This window comes from Geotrypetes seraphini, chromosome 9, assembly GCF_902459505.1.
Source record: "Geotrypetes seraphini chromosome 9, aGeoSer1.1, whole genome shotgun sequence".
NCBI classification, from domain to species: domain Eukaryota; kingdom Metazoa; phylum Chordata; class Amphibia; order Gymnophiona; family Dermophiidae; genus Geotrypetes; species Geotrypetes seraphini.
In genome coordinates, this window is record NC_047092.1 from 60,717,146 (window position 1) to 60,735,167 (window position 18,022).

The 18,022-nt window shown below is 42.0% G+C and overlaps 1 protein-coding gene across 1 annotated transcript in view; it reads left to right on the forward strand.

Annotated features, from left to right (window-relative positions):
* CNTN1 (contactin 1) overlaps window positions 1-18,022 on the forward strand; it is a 222,781-nt gene that overhangs the window by 61,897 nt on the left and 142,862 nt on the right. Inside the window, exons 5-7 of the mRNA XM_033959145.1 lie at window positions 12,393-12,599; window positions 14,996-15,092; window positions 17,126-17,307. Of these exons, the coding sequence (XP_033815036.1) occupies window positions 12,393-12,599; window positions 14,996-15,092; window positions 17,126-17,307 (486 nt within the window). The remainder of the gene's footprint in view (window positions 1-12,392; window positions 12,600-14,995; window positions 15,093-17,125; window positions 17,308-18,022) is intronic.

The following is an 18,022-nucleotide window of genomic DNA, read 5'->3' on the forward strand; positions in this document are numbered from 1 at the left end:
CTTAACTGGTGCTGTTAACGAGCAGTAATGAGCTCTTAATTATCAAACATGAAAATTAGTTGGGTGGTAAGTGCCTACCGCTTTCAGGTAGGCACCTACCAGAAAGTGAGCATGGTTAGGGGCAAATCCTGGGCATGTTTTGCATCTAGGGCCTAGATTTACTAAAGGATAGGGAGTCAATCGCTGTTGGCCGATTCCTGGCTAATTTTAAAACAGCAATTGATTCACAGAGGTAAAAATCATTTGTATGCAAATTCCGACTCAAAAGCGATTGAGTCGGGGCAGAGCCCTGACAGTAGTGAAAGGAAAAGCAGCCTCCTGTCACTGCTGTCAGGACTTCTGCTGGCTTTTAAAAATTTTTTTTTTTTTTAATCAGGTAGATATTGTGCATGTATTATACATGCAAAATAACTGCTCGATTAAAAAAAATTACCCCCCTCCTGACAAAGTTACCCCTCCCACCACGAACCCCCCCAAAATGCCCCCCACACACAAACACAGCCCGGCCGAAGACAAAGACAGAAGGGATGCCAACTCCCTCCTGCCATCGCAATCCCCCCACCGCCATCGGCCGGGCCCCCCCCCCACACTGAAATGCCCCCTCCACACCGATGCCCTCCACCATTGCCACTGCCATCGGACCCGAGGCTGCCCACCCACCCCCTCCCCGCATGCCAAAATGAATATGGCAGGAGGGATGCCAACTTCCTCCTGCCATCGCAAACCCCCCACCACCATCGGCCAAGCCAGGCCCAGCCTAACCCCCTCCTCGTACCTTTAAAAAGCTGGGAGCAGGAGGGGTGATAAGTCTCTCCTGCTCCAGGCCTCCGATGATGAATTATGGCCTTAGGACCCACCCTGGTGCATCATGTGATGCACTGGGAGGGGCCTAAGGCCCTGATTGGCTGAGGAGCACCAGGCCCCTCCCAAGGGAGAAGCCCCAGGTGCCTCAGCCAATTAGCACCCCTCCTGCTCCCAGGTTTTTAAAGGTACGTGGAGGGGGGTAGGCTGGGCCAGGCCTTGCCCGGCCGATGGCGGTGGGGAGTTTGCGATGGCAGAAGGGAGTTGGCATTCCTCCTGCCATATTCATTCTTGCGTGTGGGGAAGGGTGGGTAGGCAGTGGCGGGTATTGGTGCGGGGGGCATTTCGGTACGGGAGGCATTTCGGTACAGGGGGTATTTTGGGGGGTTCAGAGAGGGGGTACACTATTGGGTTAAAACCACGGGCTCACAATGCGCTTTTTGCAGAATATATAAAAAAGGAAAAATTCCTATTTTATATATTCTGCTAAAAGCATTGCGAGCCCGTGGTTTTAAAGGGCAGAAGAGTCAGTAAGGAAGTGAAACGACTGGTCCTCAGCAGTCACTTCACTTTGGACCGGCAAGCCCAATCGGTGTTCAGTGAATCGAGAGCTTCCTACTTATGCATGCCATTTCCCCTCATTTGCATGTTCAGTTCGGATCGGAGATTGATCGCACAGCTGTTTAGTGAATCAGATCGGGGAACAATCTGGTTGGGAAACAATCTCAAAACCATCGGCACACGATCGGTAAGTTTTGTGAATCTAGCCCTAGGTGTCAAAATTGGACTTAGGCGCCAGTAAGCACCTAACATAGGCACTAGTATTTAGGCCAAGAAAAAATCCCTGGAATAAATAGGGAGTACCTAAGATTTTGACACCTATCAGTTCATAAGTCGAATTTAGGCACCACTAGATGTGATTTTATAAATGTCACCTAACTGGAGAAAGACAATGTAATGTAATGTAATGTAATTTATTTCTTATATACCGCTACATCCGTTAGGTTCTAAGCGGTTTAAAGAAAATATACATTAAGATTAGAAATAAGAAAGGTACTTGGAAAATTCCCTTACTGTCCCGAAGGCTCACAATCTAACTAAAGTACCTGGAGGGTAATAGTGAAGTGAAAAGTAGAGTTAGAGGAAAAATAAAAATAAAATAAACATTTTAAAAAGACAGCATTGATCTAAATACTTTGGAAGGTAGAAGAGAGGAGAGAAAGGAATAGAAGCAGAATGGGTCAGCGTCAGTGATGAAGTGGAGCAAGTAAGTTTAGGAGGAGCGATTGACGTATCCAGAAAGGGCTTCTTCTGGCCGACAGTCCCAGGATGCCTATGTCTCCTCCCCTGCGATGTTCTCCCATCCATGCATTCCCTCCCAGACACACTGCCCGTGCCCCAGCCGCTCCAAGGAGGCTGCCCCAGATGAGGTCCACGGTGAATGCAGGATTCTCTCCTCTGCGGGGAAAGCCGCCCGGAGCCGACAGTCGATCTTCTTAGCGGATTGCAGGGGGGGAAGAGTTCACACTCTTGGTAGGATCGGGTCTGAGTGCTCTCGGTGGTTGTGGCTGGTCTCATTGCTGCTTAGATGTAAAAGCGGTTGATCTCCACTGCTGCTGATATTTAAAAGCAGGCAGATTGATCTCTCCAATGGACTGCAGGGGGAGGAGTTCATGCTCCTGGCAGGATCGGGTCTGTGGGCTCTTGGTGGTTGCTGATGTACCCGCTGCTGCTTAGGTGTAAAAGCAGTTGTTTTCCCAATGCTGCTGATATTTAAAAGCAGAAACAACAAAGAAGCACAACCAGTCACAACAGGGTTTGAATGGGGGACGCTCAGAATAAGCTACAACTAGCCTGAAACAACTCCACTCAAGAGGTAAAGGGGGCTCTCAGTGTGAACCATCAGCAATGGGAGCAGAAGCTCCGATGCTTCACTTCCGGGCTGAGGCGGGAAGCCTCCACCACCACACCATCATTGAGCTCCCTATGTGTATATGATAATAAAAGACACCTATAATAAGGCCCTAAATGAATAGTGAAATCAACCAACCCGTGAGCAATTTAACTCAACGGTGAGACTACAACCTGAGCGACCCCCACGCAAACCCTGCCAGCCGAAACCCGCCAAGATAACAGCAAAACACAATCAAACCATACTTAAATTCAATCAAAATATACTTATCCAAACCAAACTGCCACAATGAAAACGCCAGGAGCCGAAGTTCATTGTTTTCATTGTGGCAGTTTGGTTTGGATAAGTATATTTTGATTGAATTTAAGTATGGTTTGATTGTGTTTTGCTGTTATCTTGGCGGGTTTCGGCTGGCAGGGTTTGCGTGGGGGTCGCTCAGGTTGTAGTCTCACCGTTGAGTTAAATTGCTCACGGGTTGGTTGATTTCACTATTCATTTAGGGCCTTATTATAGGTGTCTTTTATTATCATATACACATAGGGAGCTCAATGATGGTGTGGTGGTGGAGGCTTCCCGCCTCAGCCCGGAAGTGAAGCATCGGAGCTTCTGCTCCCATTGCTGATGGTTCACACTGAGAGCCCCCTTTACCTCTTGAGTGGAGTTGTTTCAGGCTAGTTGTAGCTTATTCTGAGCGTCCCCCATTCAAACCCTGTTGTGACTGGTTGTGCTTCTTTGTTGTTTCTATATTAGGATTTTTTGGCACATTATTGAGTGTAGTGTTGTTTGTTGATATTTAAAAGCAGGCAGATTGATCTCTCCAACAAATTGTATGGTGAAGAGCACACATGTCTGGCTGGATTGGGACAAAGGCTCTCGATAGTGGCGGCTAGTCTTGGTGCTGCTTAGGTGTAAAAGCAGTTGATCTCCTACTTCTGATGATATTTAAAAGCAAGCATATTGATTTTTCCAACGGAATGCTGGGGAAGAGCTTACTTGTCTGGCTGGATCAGGGCAAAGGGCTCTCGGTAGTGGTGGCTGGTCCTGTTGCTGCTTAGGTGTAAAAAACAGTTGATCTTCCTAGTGGACTGCAGGGGGAGGTGGAGCTCACACTCTTGGTTGGATCGGGTCTGTGTGCTCTTGGTAGTTGCGGATAGTTCCGCTGCTGCTGAGGTGTAAAAAGCAGTTGATTTCCTACTGTTGCTGATATTTAAAAGCAGGTAGATTGATCTCTCCAATGGACTGCAGACAAGTGCAACGCATCATGTTCCTCAACACCTAAATTGGAATTATGTGCTGATGGGCATCAAAATCCCCTTTTTATGCCAGGGTTTGGGCTCCGTTAATAGAATCAGGGCCTGATTGCACACATAATTTATAGAACTGCCTACGCATGTATATGGCTGAATTCAGTAAATGGTGAAAAAGAAAAAAAAAATTGTTGCACCTCTTATAAAATAGTCCATAGCACCAGGATCTGCACTCAATTTTAGAAGCAAGGAGTTACACCAACTAAAAACAGGTGTAAATCCCGAAGTGCAAGATGGGTGCAGATCCGCACTATCCTATAATACTGCATACATTTTAAGGGAATGACCCTGACCTGCTTATCTCCCTCCCATCATTATACCCCCTTTGCAGATCCTCATGAAAAAAAATTAGGTGATATTCTATACATGAGCGCTTAAGTGCATTTTTGTGTTGATCTGTTATTTCTACTCTGTTTTGGCGCTTTGAATCAATTAAAACACTTTTCCGCACTGAAGTAGCATCTAACATTTATATAGAATCTGGGAAATAATGTGCACTTGGGTGTGATGCATTCTTGTATAAAACTTATGCACACAAGTTGTTTTAGGGGACATCCTATAAAGGGCGCTTAAAAATGGGCACTATAAAAAATCAGCGCTAAGCACTACTTTATAAACTGCACTTGCCCTTTATTGAATAGCATTCCGTAAGCAGTGCCTGCCGTGGCAGATGCCTACAAAATGGGCACCTGCCACATGCCAATCACCAACAGGTGCCGCTTCCAGAATTGTGGCTTGATAGGACCCTAGGTACCGGAAATGTGGGCCAGAGTTTCACAGGCCTATATTTCTGGCACCTAAGGTCCTGTCAGAATCGCGGTCAGTGGTGTATAGTGACATCAAAGTCTGGTGCTGCCCCTAGCCATGCCCACTTTTGGGCTTTGGTGTCACTATGCTCCACTAACTGCCAGGGACCTAGGTGCCAATCCCAGAGGCCACATAGCGGCACTTTAAAAAAAAAAAAATTACCTTTTAATTGGTTTTAAACAACACGGTCAATTATATGTCTTTAGCACCAATTAAAACAGTTAAGTTAGGCAGTGTTAGAATGCCTATCGCCTCCTAACTTTCACATCTCGATGAGAATCCGGGCCTTAGTGCCAATTCCTGCGCCTATCTGTAGAAGGCAGATTTACACCTACTGAAACTTGATGTACATGCTGGCACCTAATTTAGATATGCTGAGACAGTATTCTATAACACGACTTTTTGGAATGCCTCTGACCAAGCCCATAGCCACACCCCCTTTTAAATTATGCACTAATAGAGTTAGACACCATGCTTTATAGAACATTACACAGCCAGATGCATACGCAAATAGTTATGAGTGCCAATTAACTTCAATAATTGGTTGTCAGCATCCAATTATTGATATTTAAAGGTTTGTTACCCAATTGATTTGTGTGTGCGCTCAAATTTGGGCACACAAATCTGGGCACCATATATAGAATCCAGGGGTTAGCATTTTAAGGGGTCCTTTTACTAAAATGCAAACTTCCCCCTCTATATTGGCCAGTTTAGGATTCACGAATTTGGCTATTTGCGAGTCTCTAAACCACCCCGCCTCTCCTACCTCCTGGACCTCTCCACACCTTTAAAACCTGATGGCCTAGTGGTGAAGCAGAGCAGGATCAATCTTCTTATGCTCCTGCCTTGTGCAGAACCACAAACAAAAATGGCTGGCTTGAGTTCCCACTGTAGTCTCCCGTGACCATGGGAATTCACAGCAGGAATTTTCATTCGCAGCTATGCATGGGTTAGGAGCGTAGGAAGTTTGCTCCACCGCCAGACCATAGGCTTTAAAAGTAAGGTATGGAAACTGCCCAGAAGGCGGGAGGGAGGTGGTGGTGGTGGTTCGGAGTTGACCCTAAGGTTACTCACAAATTTTTCTTATTTGCAAAAGGGCTGTGCCCCTAACCCTTGCAAATATGAAGGGAGGAATGTATTAACAAGGCGGCGAAAATAATAAGGGGTTTGAACCAAAACAAGAGTGAGAAGAGACTGGAAGGTCTAAATATGTATACTCTGGAGGAGAGAAGGGACAGGGGAGATAAGATACAGACATTTACATACTTGAAAGGTATTAATATAGAACCAAATCTTTTCCAGAGAAGAGAAAATGGTAAAACTAGAGGGCATAATTTGAGGTTGCAAGGAGGAAGACTCAGGAGCTCTGTTGTAAAAGCCTGTTTCCACAAACTTCGGCTCATCCGTTCCCTAAACTCAATCCTCAAAACTGATGCAATTACAACCCTCGTTCACTCACTGGTCATCTCTCATTTAGATTAATATAACTCTCTATATAACGAAATCATTCAAAAAGAATTACATCATCTGCAGCTCATTCAAAACACGGCAATTAAACTTATTTATTTATTTATTGCTTATAATTCTTTATTGATTTTTAAACAAGAACAGTGTTATATAAATAAAAGAACAGTATATTATTGCATTCATAACACTAATATCTATATAGATAACACTAAATAGATAACACTAATATCTATATAGATATCTATATAGATAGTCATAACACTAATATCTATAGAGATAACAGAACTATCCTTCAGTAATTACATTATTTTGCATATAGTAATAACATAAGAACCAAGTAAATAATATAAAATGAAACCAAGTTACCTAAAATATCATTATCAATAATTCCTCCCAACCCCCCAACCCCCCACCCTCCCTGGATGTGTAAAGATAAATAAACCAAGAAAAAAGTAAGACAAAATACAGTATTATATTTGTACAAATGTAGTCAATGGGCACCAAATTTTGTTGAATATTCCACTAAGTCTCCTACACTCCGCATTAATTCTTTCATATTTGTATATAGTACACACATTCACCCACCAGAAAGTATAATTTATTCTATCATGATTCTTCCAATTACTTGTAATCAATTGAATGGCTATACCTGTAAGAATTAAAAATAGATGACTTTTATACTTATCTAAAATGGGTTTAACATGTAAAATTGTTCCACAAATTATAGCCTCATATGTTAATGGAATATTTGAATCTAAAACTAGATTAATTTGTCCCCAAAAGGATTTCCAAAATATATATTTTATAAAGGATGGGGGGGGGGTGGAAGGGAGAAGTGTATTATGGAAGGGAACTGGATGTGTAATAGATATATATTAATTTCTGTGGGAATTGGTTTATTTTAGGACTTTTAGTTTGGTTCCTTGTGAAATTGTATTGAAATGTCTTTGAAAATATATTCATTAAATGTTAATGGGTTTAATCATCCGATAAAAAGGAAAAAACATTATCTTTTCTGAAAAGGCAAAATGCGGATATATACTGTATTCAAGAGACCCACTTGTCAGCATTGGAGTCTAAAAAATTGGAAGGGGATTGGGTTAAACATTGTTTTTTGCCCCTGCTATGGAGAAAAAAGTGGGTGTAGCTATTTTGATACATAAACTTATTTATAAAGTAGGGAAATATGATCATGTCACTCCTCTTCTGCGAGAAGCTCACTGGCTACCCATTACGCACCATAACACCTATAAAACATTAATGCTAGTCTTCAAAATCAAACTTTTGCATCTTCCATCTTTCCTCGATAAACTCATTCCTTTCTGCACTTCTAGGACTCTTAGATCGGTTGATCAGAATCTACTGACCATACCTTCCATCAAAGAATTCTATTACACTAGGAAAACTAATTTCTCCATTGAGCTCCTACTTTATGGAACTCCATGCCACTTCAACTCCGTCTTGAAAATTCTCTAGACAAATTCAGGATTAAACTAAAAATGTTTTTATTCAAAGACGCATACCATAGCATTTAAATATTTCTTCTCCAACAGCCAGCAAATTAAATACGAACCGCTTTTAAGAAGCATTCCCCTCCCCTGATGTTATAACCTCCCCCATCTTCCTTTCTTTCTTAAATTGTTTTCTTTTTACTGATGTATTTATCAACTTTCCTTTTCCCCTTCATCCTTAAGCTCACGTTTGTACTTGTAATTTGTCCAATTAATGTTTACACTTCTCCCCCCCTTTTTTTAATAATAATTTAATCTTTCACTTTTAACATTGTAAACCAGCCAGGTGTCCGTCGATGGTCGGTATATTAAAATTTAATAAACTTGAAACTTAGAAAATTATTTTTCATGGAGAGGGTGGTAGATGCCTGGAATGCCCTCCCGAGGGAAGTGGTGGAGAGGAAAATGGTGCTAAACATAGAGGGATAAACATAGAGGATCTTTCTTCCCTCTCTTCTACCCACTCCCTCCTGCTTCAGCCAAGTTCGGCTAAATTGTGTTATTAATCTAATAAATTGTTGTAAATCGGCATGTCAATGTGGATCCTAATGTAATTGCTGTGAACCGCCTAGAACTCGAAAGGTATGGCGGTATATAAGAATAAAATTATTATTATTATTATTAATTAGAAAACAAAGAATGTAAATTAAAGAGCTAAGACCAGTACTGGACAGACTTGCACAATCTGTGTCCCATATGTGATGATTTGGTGTAGGATTAGGTTGGAGAGGGCATCAATGGGAACTCCACTAATTTGGAACATGAGGATGTTACTGGCCAGACTTTATGGTAGATATCCTGCAAACAGGATGGTTGGATAGGCTGGAGTGAGCTTGGACAGCAACATCTATATTTAGAACCTAGGACAATACCAGGTGGACCAGTCTATGACCCAGAAATACCAGTCTATGATCCAGAAATATTAAAGAAGAGACAAGTTAATTTAATCATGTATTTTTAAAGGGTATAACTAATGGGCAGACTGGATGGGCTATTCAGGTCTTTATCTGCCGACTTTTACTATTGTACTTTTCAAGTTTATTGTACTTTGATATTCTGCAATCGAGTAACATCTATGCAGTTTACATAAAATCACAATATGTAAAAATATGTATTTTACGAAGAAATGCGCTTGGTATATTTTAGTGCGGGACTTTCCCGCAAGCTCAACCCATTTATAACATGGCCCTAAAATAGACCTACAAAAATATTCATATGGGAGAATGTACCATCTCCCACAGGTAGCATCTACATTATTCAGTTAGCATGTGCTAATGCAAACATGCTAGCTGAATCATGCTTCCATGTCCATTCCCTAGCCATGACAAGCCCCTCTTGAAAAAATGAAAAAAAAAATATATAGATAGATAGATAGATATATAAACAGTGCATGATGAGCATGTACTGACATGCAAAATACTTGCAAAATACATTTTCCCACTTTAGTACTTAACACAGTGTAGTAAAAGAGTCCCTAAGTATGAGGGGGGCATACACATGGGCAGAGCATGGTGTGGTCTCCCAGTTATTCATGTGACTTACAGAATACTGAATATTATGTGGTAAAATGTCACATTTAGGTACCATGGGCATGTCAAAACTGTTCACACTGTGGCGTTGCCGGTGCCCGTGTATATGCTTGGCTCCGGTCAGCGCTCAGAACAGCCTGTGTCTTACGTGCTTCCAGAGAAGGCTGGAAGTCCTGCTGGTTCCTCAGTTCAATAAAGAAGCAAGAACAGGTCAAAACAGTCAGTTTTAAGTGAAAATAAAGCCCCACTTTATTGTGGTTATCAATCCTGAACAGGGTTCAGTCCATTCTTTTCATAAACACAAGAAAACATGGAAAAATAAAACTGAGTTGTAAAAACAAACAACTCACACCTTTCTTGCAGGTATCACAGGTAAGTATAAGAGTTCAGTCCCAATAGTTCTGCCTTTGGCAAGCAGGCAGTAACAAGCTATAACACTTCTTTTAAATAAAGACAGTGCTGTGCCCAAGCCTAGATAGAAGCAGGCTTGGTCCCAACCAACTTAACAGTAGTTGGTGGGGGAGGGGAGTAGCCGAATCCACTAATTAAACTCTGTGTGAAACAGAATGCCACAAATGGCCCCACAATCCCAACCAAGGATCTTGTGTGGATTCTCCCCCAAAACTACCATCCCAGGCACACATTCAAAATTGAAGCTTTTCTTACTTTCCAAAAAAAACTCAAACATAAACCAAACAGTCCAGCAAAAATAAACCTGGCAAAAAGGTTTTCAGTTCCAGGCACCTTGCAGTGGGCTCAGCACTGCTCCCTTGCTTCCCACAGGTGCAAACAAGTTCTACTGAAAGAAGCCCAAAAGATTGTCAGCTTAAGCACAACAAAACCCCAGTAATAGTACTTAGCTTTCTTCCATGGAGTAAGCTTCTGTATTCATGACAGTTTCCATGCAGTACATGGGCTCTGGTTCAGCTAGCTGGTTGGCTTCAGAGACAGGGGCTGTATCCACCATCTCAACATCCTGCAAGTGGTGAGGTTCAGGAGAGCAGTCCTGTAAACCTCCTTCCTGGGCTGACCCAGGGCAGACTGCCTGCTTCCTCCTCAGTGCTACCTCAAGAGCACTGAGGCGACCATGCCCTGTTCTCTGAGGGGGAAGGGCAACCTGAAGCTTCTGCCTAGGTTTCCTAGTGTTTCTCATTAAGCCCTGCAGCTGTGTGTTAGCTGAGCTAGTATAATCAGGCTGAGGCTGTCCCAGGCTGTTCCCCTCAGAATCCTCACCTCCCCAGGGTTCTGTAAACTGAGTTTCAAAGGGGAATGCAGAACTTTCCTTCTTCCTGGAGTCTAGCCTGTCACACTGATTGGCTCTCTTTAAGGCTAGCCCAGGTTTAGGCAAAGCCTTCCCTGGCACAAGCCGAGCTTTAGGGCTAGGGTTGTAACAACACGTACAAGTAGGTGCAGCAATATCTGCTTATTCTAGTAGTCACAGATACCATTATAGAATTAGTCCTCAGCACGTCTAACTTTGAGTGCTGTTTATTGAGCAGCGCTGAGATTTTTCTCTTTTGCGCCATTTTTTTAGGCACCATATATAGAATTTAGTCCCTAATGGTTAGATATATTAGTACACTTTGCTTAATTTTATTAATTTCCTAGTCCAATGGAATGTTGGCAATCACTTCATTCAAACCACTTGTTTACCCTCCTCTCCCCTCTTCTCTAGGTCATAGACACACAGAAACAACACAGATACAGGAGCACACACACATACACATATGCTCACACAGAGGGAGTTGCAAAAAAAAAAAATCCTATGAGCAGGAGAAGTGGCAATCTGGCCGCCTGATTCATGGTTTTTGCTGATGCTGGGTCTTTGGCTTTCTTTTCCTTGTAGTCAATATGTCTCATATGAAACACAAAGGCATAGTTTGGCATTCTGTGAAAGTATGCAAGTCTCTGGCAGGTTTTGCTTCATTTACGAATTCTCCTTTGAGTTTTAAATTGGGCTTTTGTGGTGAACACAGAGGCTCTGATTCTGCAAGATGCGTCTAAAGTTTTAAACATGGGCGTCCATGAAATTGTGACTGCATCTATAAAGTGGCGTCTACGTCCTTTGGACACCTAAGTACCATTTATCAAGACCCTTAATTGGCTCATTAACCACTTAGATTGGGTGCCTAAAGCACACCTAACTTTAGTCGTGACTTAGGCACCCTTTATAGAATTGGGTCCAGATTGTTTTGACAAACATACAGACCCCTGACGCAGGCAAGCATGCCGAAACACAACCCATGTCGGGTCTTATAATAAATACACATTGTTTGCCCATAATCCAAAGGCTCTTTGTGCTGTTTTTTTTCTGTTGTTGTTTGATTTGTACTGTGTCCCTCTTCATTTCTGACTTCTGGAGAGGTGAAATAATGGTGGAGGAGTAGGGGGTCCACAAATATATGCTTGCCTAAGGCCCAATATAAAGTTAATCTGGCCCTGATCCTAATGGTTTAATAGAGCGGCCTAATAACCAGGAGAGCTGAGTTTGAGTCTCACTGCAGCTCTTTGACACTCTGGTCGAGTCATTTAACCCTCCATTATCCCAAGCACAAAATAAGTATCTGTATATAAAATGTACATCGCTTTGATTGTAACCACAGCAAGGCAGTGAGGTCCTTTTACTAAGGTGCGCTAGTGCATCTTAGCACACTCTAAATGCTAACACGTGCTAATGCGTCCATTATATCCTATGGACGTGTTGCCATGTGTTAGCATTTAGCGTGCGCTAAGACGCACTAGTGAGCCTTAGTAAAAGGACTCCAGTATATATCAAATCTTAAATATGTGTTAGCACTTATGTTAAAGAACTGTCCCTACCATGCATTTGCACACTGGTATAATCACTCTTGCTGTTTCCTAATATGATGTCTTATTACTCTATGTACAGTACCAAGAATTAAAAAAAAATAGCAGTTTCTGAATGTTGATTAGTTTGATAATTTTTGGTGCAGATGGTGCTGCTTATAAAGACAATGCCCTGATGAGAAAAGTAGACAGATTATTACTGTTTTCATTACTTATTTTTCTTAACCTAAACTCTTTTTTGTTCTTTTAGATGAGCTAAATTATCGCTGGCTTCTTAATGAGTTCCCAGTGTTCATTAATTTGGATAAACGGCGATTTGTTAGCCAGACAAATGGAAATCTCTACATTGCAAAAGTGGAACAATCAGACAGAGGCAATTATTCATGTTTTGTATCCAACCCTTCAATTCCAAAAAGCGTATTCAGCAAATTTATTCCGCTCATTCCACAGTCAGAAAGTAAGTATTCATCTTTCTGGAGTACCATCTGCATTAATTGTGCTCATAATTTGCAAATGTGTTGCATTGCTGTTGAATTCTTCAGATCCTTGGCTAGGCAAAAGGTGACAGGATGTCATCCTTATCACTGCCTTGCTTGAATACTATAAAGATTTGTTTAGTTTTGTAGGCCCTGATATTCAAAAAATGCTGAACCCCTAAATTCGCTCCTACATAGATTAGCCTCCTAAATGTATGCCCCATGTTTAGCTAAACTTAGAAGCATAACTTTTCAGATGAAAATTCATCTTAATTTAGGAGCTTTAGATTGTACTCAAAAGTTTAGGCCTGCCATTCATTTGCCTAATGAGTTAGGCACCTGCCAACAAATTAATTTTAATTTAAGTCAGTTATGAGGTGCTAATTATTATTGGTGCCAATTAAGCTTTTTAAATAAAGTTAGGCAACTAACTTTAGGAATCTTTTATAGAATCTGGGCCAGAGTGTGCATTTATTAGTTTGTGTAACACATATATCAATTAAACAAAAAATTTAAATAAGAGGACCAGAATAATCAACTTCACTCACCAACACCTCTTTTTAGACTTGATAAATGATGTCTTCAGAATCACTAAACAATCATATATACAGTAAATAGTCAAAAAATCAGTCACTGCTACTTCAGTCATCTATATCAGTGTTTTTCAACCTTTTTACACCAATGGACCAGCAGAAATAAAAGAATTATTCTGTGGACCTGCATCGGTCCGTGGACCAGCGGTTGAAGAACACTGGGCTAAGTTGTGGGCCAGACCCCGCCCATCTCTACCGAATCTCCTCCCCAGACACCACCCCCATAATAGTACTAATTGTAGCTTGCACGTCCCGTGCCTCATTTGGAAGCCTTTCCTCTGTGGCTTTGTGCACTGAATCAGTTAGGAAGAGGGAGCAGGCTCGAAGATAACGCTGCATCGATCGCACCGTGGACCGGCGGTTGAAGAACACTGTTTTGGGCCTGATGCACATGCTGGCCCTGTGGACTGGCAGGAAATTTCTATGGACCGGCACTGGTCCATGGACCGGTGGTTGAAGAACACTGATCTATATGTGTATAACTAAAGGGAAAACAGGCTTCTACAAATGTGTTACGATATTGTATGGTATTTTGCCTGTTAGCACACGCCAACTTGTGCTCTAGCTATTTTTAAAATATATTTTATGGAGAAGACATGTCAAGGGCAGAGAAATGACGTGGAAGCATTAACCAGCTAGTGCATTTGGATTTGCATGCATTAAGGCCCAGATTCTATAAGGCACCCAAAGTTAGGCGCCTAAATCGGTGCACCTAGCTGATTTAGGCACCTAACTTATTTTTTAATTAGCTTAATTGGCACTGAAAAAAAGCTTAATTGGCTCAATAATTGGAATAAATTAAAATGAAGTGATAGGCACCTACTGATTTCAGGTAGGCGCCTAGCCTGAGGCACTTACTAGAGAGCAGGCATGGATAAGGGCAGATTTTGGGTGCCTTTTCTTTGTAGGTGCCTAAATTGGACTTAGGCGCTGATAGGTGTCTAATAAGGTGCCAGTATTTGCCCCAAAAACACTGACATAAATAGGGAGTGCCTAAAATTTTGATCTCCCACCATGGTACATGGGCTTGTTGTGCCACTGGGGCTTGCACATCTGAGAAGCTGAAAGCTATGCCATCAGTAGTTTGGTGGTGCTATGATGGTAATTGCAACACTGTGAATCACGCTGTGTTAGGTGTTAATTTGACTGAGCACTATTATTCACAGTTTTTGGTATATTATATATATATTTTTGGTAAATTGGCACAGATGTTGTTTTGGATACAGTACTCCCTCGAAATTTGCAGGGGTTCCGTTTCAGGAACACCCGTGCATTTTGAAAAACCATGAATGTAGTTTCAGGGGCTGATCGAAGGCAGGAGAGGGCAGCTGGGGCACCGGCAGGTGCTGAAAATCATTTGCGGTGTTTTCCAACCAACTCTTCCTGGTGTCAAAGCAGCTCCTGATTGGTGTAACCATGACTTTAGTACAAGGAAGTGGCGATCAGAAAATACCGCAAATTACTGAGTCTGTGATTCACAAACTACAAACTCACAGGGGTTTACTGTATTGAGTTTCAAGAAGAAACCCGATTGATTTTTGTCTCCCTTTATTATTTTTACTTGATTTAAAAATGAAAGGCGTGTATATGCTCTTCCTCCCCTGACCAAATGCTGCCCCTTTTTGGTCCTGGGAAAAGTAGTTGTGTGGAAACGTGTGGGTACATCCATAGAAATATCTAATAATTGCACCATCTGGACTTTTCAGACAAAGAATTTAATTTTTTTTATTCTTTCAAAATGACAGATAATGGTGCTTCTTCTGTATTTTTCTTTCAATTTATAGCAATTAGAAGATATCCAGCAGACATCAAAGTTCAGTTCAAAGATACATATGCATTAGCAGGACAAAATGTGACACTTGAGTGTTTTGCACTGGGAAAGTAAGTACAACACTGCTTCTTCATTAAATTATGTGTCCTATATAATTCTTGGCTATTGCATACATGATATTGCATACATATACATGATATACATGATATTGCATACTAGTGCTGCTCGATTCACGATTCAAATCAATTCATCAGTTCACTTTGGGTGAATCAATTCGAATTGATTTAAAAACAAAAAAATTTGGCCTCCCGATTCAGTGACTGGAGCAACAGCTTCCTCTTGCTGGCTGGCCACTGCTAATCCTACTTTAGAGGGCGAGGGGGGAGGGTCATTTGGGAAGTACTGGTGTCCGGCTTCCCCCCTGGCCTCTTGCACATCCATTTACCTAATTCAAGCAGCGGAGCAGCCTGCAGAGAGGATTGCTGGTATTTTAGCGATCCTTGCAGGTTGCCATCGGCCTCCAGAGCTGTTGTTCCTCTGCTGCGATCCTGCCTCTGACATCAGAGGAGGGGGCAGGACCGCATCAGAGGGAAGACAGCTCTGGAGGCCTATGGCAGCCTGCAAAGATTGCTAGCACCAGCGATCCTCTCTGCAGGCTGCTCCGGTGCTGGAATTAGGTAAATGGATGCGCAGGAGGTCAGGGGGGAACATGCAGGCCTTCGGGGGGGAGGGGGTGCAGTCCTTCTGAGGATACAGGCCTTCAGGGGGGACAAGCCTTCAGGGGTGGTGATGCAGGCCTTCAGGGGTGGTGGTGCAGGTCTTCAGGGGTGGTGGTGCATATCTTCAGTGGGGACAGGCCTTCAGGGGAGGGGGTCCCTGGTGTAGAAGTACATGGAGGGAGGGAGGGAAGGGGGGTTCAAAGAGATGTGCATTTGCTGGACTTTGGGGGGAAGAAATAATGGGTCTAAAAACAGAGAAGAGCCAGAGAGATGGTGGACAATGGGATTTAGGGAGGGAAGGAACGGAAAGGGAGAGAAGTTGGACACAAGAGATGGTGTGGAGGGGGGATAGAGATACTGGATAGGAGGGTAGTTGGGAAGAGAAAGGGGAGAGATGGTAGACCCTAGGGTGCTAGGGAAGGAGGGGGAGATGAAGGATGAAAGGGTAGTTGAGAAAAGGTGGATCAGGGGATGGAGACGAAAAAAAGTAAAGATACCAGACCTCTGGGGGAGGGAGGGGAAACAGAAGGGGAGGACAGAGATGGAAGATGGATGGTTAGCACTGAGAAAAAAGAAAACAACAAATGGGCAGGAGGCCCTGGTAAGCAAGTTATCAGAAGACAAACAGAGCCTGGAACCAAAATAATTTGAATAATGACCAGACAACAAAAGGTAGAAACAATAATTTTATTTTCTATTTTGTGATTACAATATGTTCGATTTGAAATGTGAATCAGGCAGCACTATTGCATATATATCATACATACATATGAATATCACAAAACATAGGACCTATGATACAAGAAGATCTCAACACATTTCTGCAGATTGTGTTAACAGCAGCAATTTCATGGTTCCACTGTGTTAGTATTGTCACTGTCAAAGCTTGCAGGTCCTGCATGAGAGGATCTGATGGTGATGTGGCATCACACCATCATGTTGGATGTTAGAGAATCTGTTTTTTCCAGTTTTATAAAACCAACAGAACAGCAGAATAACCCACAGGTCTAAAAGCACAGCAAACAACATCGGAGTAGACAGAAAATCAGAGGCATAAAAGATGTTCAAAATTAAGAACCTTTATTGCATCTATGCAAAGATGCAATAAAGTTTCTTCATTCGGAACAATATTTATGCCTCTGGTTTTCATCTACTCTGCTGCTTGTTGTGTGTTTTGCTGTTTTCTACCTGAGGAAACTGCAAAACCACAGTCATTTATAACTCCTGTAGTTGCAGGCATCATCGATAGTCTATATGGCAATAAAACAAGTGCCGAACTGGAGCTATTTGAGATCAATTATCTAAAATCCAGGCATCATCCTAAGAATCTTCTCAGGTCACACTCCAAGCTCTGCCCCCATTTCCTGGTACCACTGTCCAAAGTAACAACCATTTATTGCAAATGTTGGCATTGTATTTTAAAGTCCGGTTCCAGTGATCAGATGGAGAAAAGTGGATGAACTCATGCCGGCCACACATGAACTAAGCATGGCCAATGCAGTTCTCAAGATCTTCAACATCCAGCCTGAAGATGAAGGACTTTATGAATGTGAAGCAGAGAACATTAAAGGAAAAGATTCACATCAAGCAAGAGTATATGTTGAAGGTAGATGATATTATTGAACCTTTTACCTGATCTGATATTTTATGTTGGGAAAAGGATGTATGGGCTATTTTCTCATATTATTTTTAGATGATTCTCATTGATATGGTGCCATTCATGTTTTATAAAGATGAGCACAAGAATTACACATAGAGATAATTCTGTAACAAGCACCTACTGAATGTGCTGGTTTTGGCACCTACCTATAAAGAAAAATGTGTTTTGTTTTGTTTTTTAAGTATTAACACAAGTGGCAAAAACTGTGCACTAATTTTGAGGTACAGCCACTTACACCAGTCCTATAGCTGGTATAAATATCCATGTCTAGCTGTTTGGGCTCCTTTTACAAAGGCGCACTAGCGTTTTTAGCGAGCGCTATATCGCACACTACCCGAAAAACTACCACATGCTCAAGAGGAGGCGGTAGCATCTAGCGCACACGGCAATTTGTAAAAGGAGCCCTTTGTGTCTTCTGTTTACCCTCCCTCTCCGAGCCCTCCCCCCTCTTTTGGCCTATAGTATCTATCCCTCATATTAGTTTTCTTTCCTCTCTATTATTGTGGCATTTCCTTTCTACTCTTTTTGTTTTATTGAAGTATCAACTGCGCGGTTCTGCTGCTCAGTTGGGATGGTATATCAAATAAAAATGAATAAATAAATAAATTAGTAGATGTGTAAATTATAGTGTGCTATAATTGGTGTATCTAATACGAGTTCT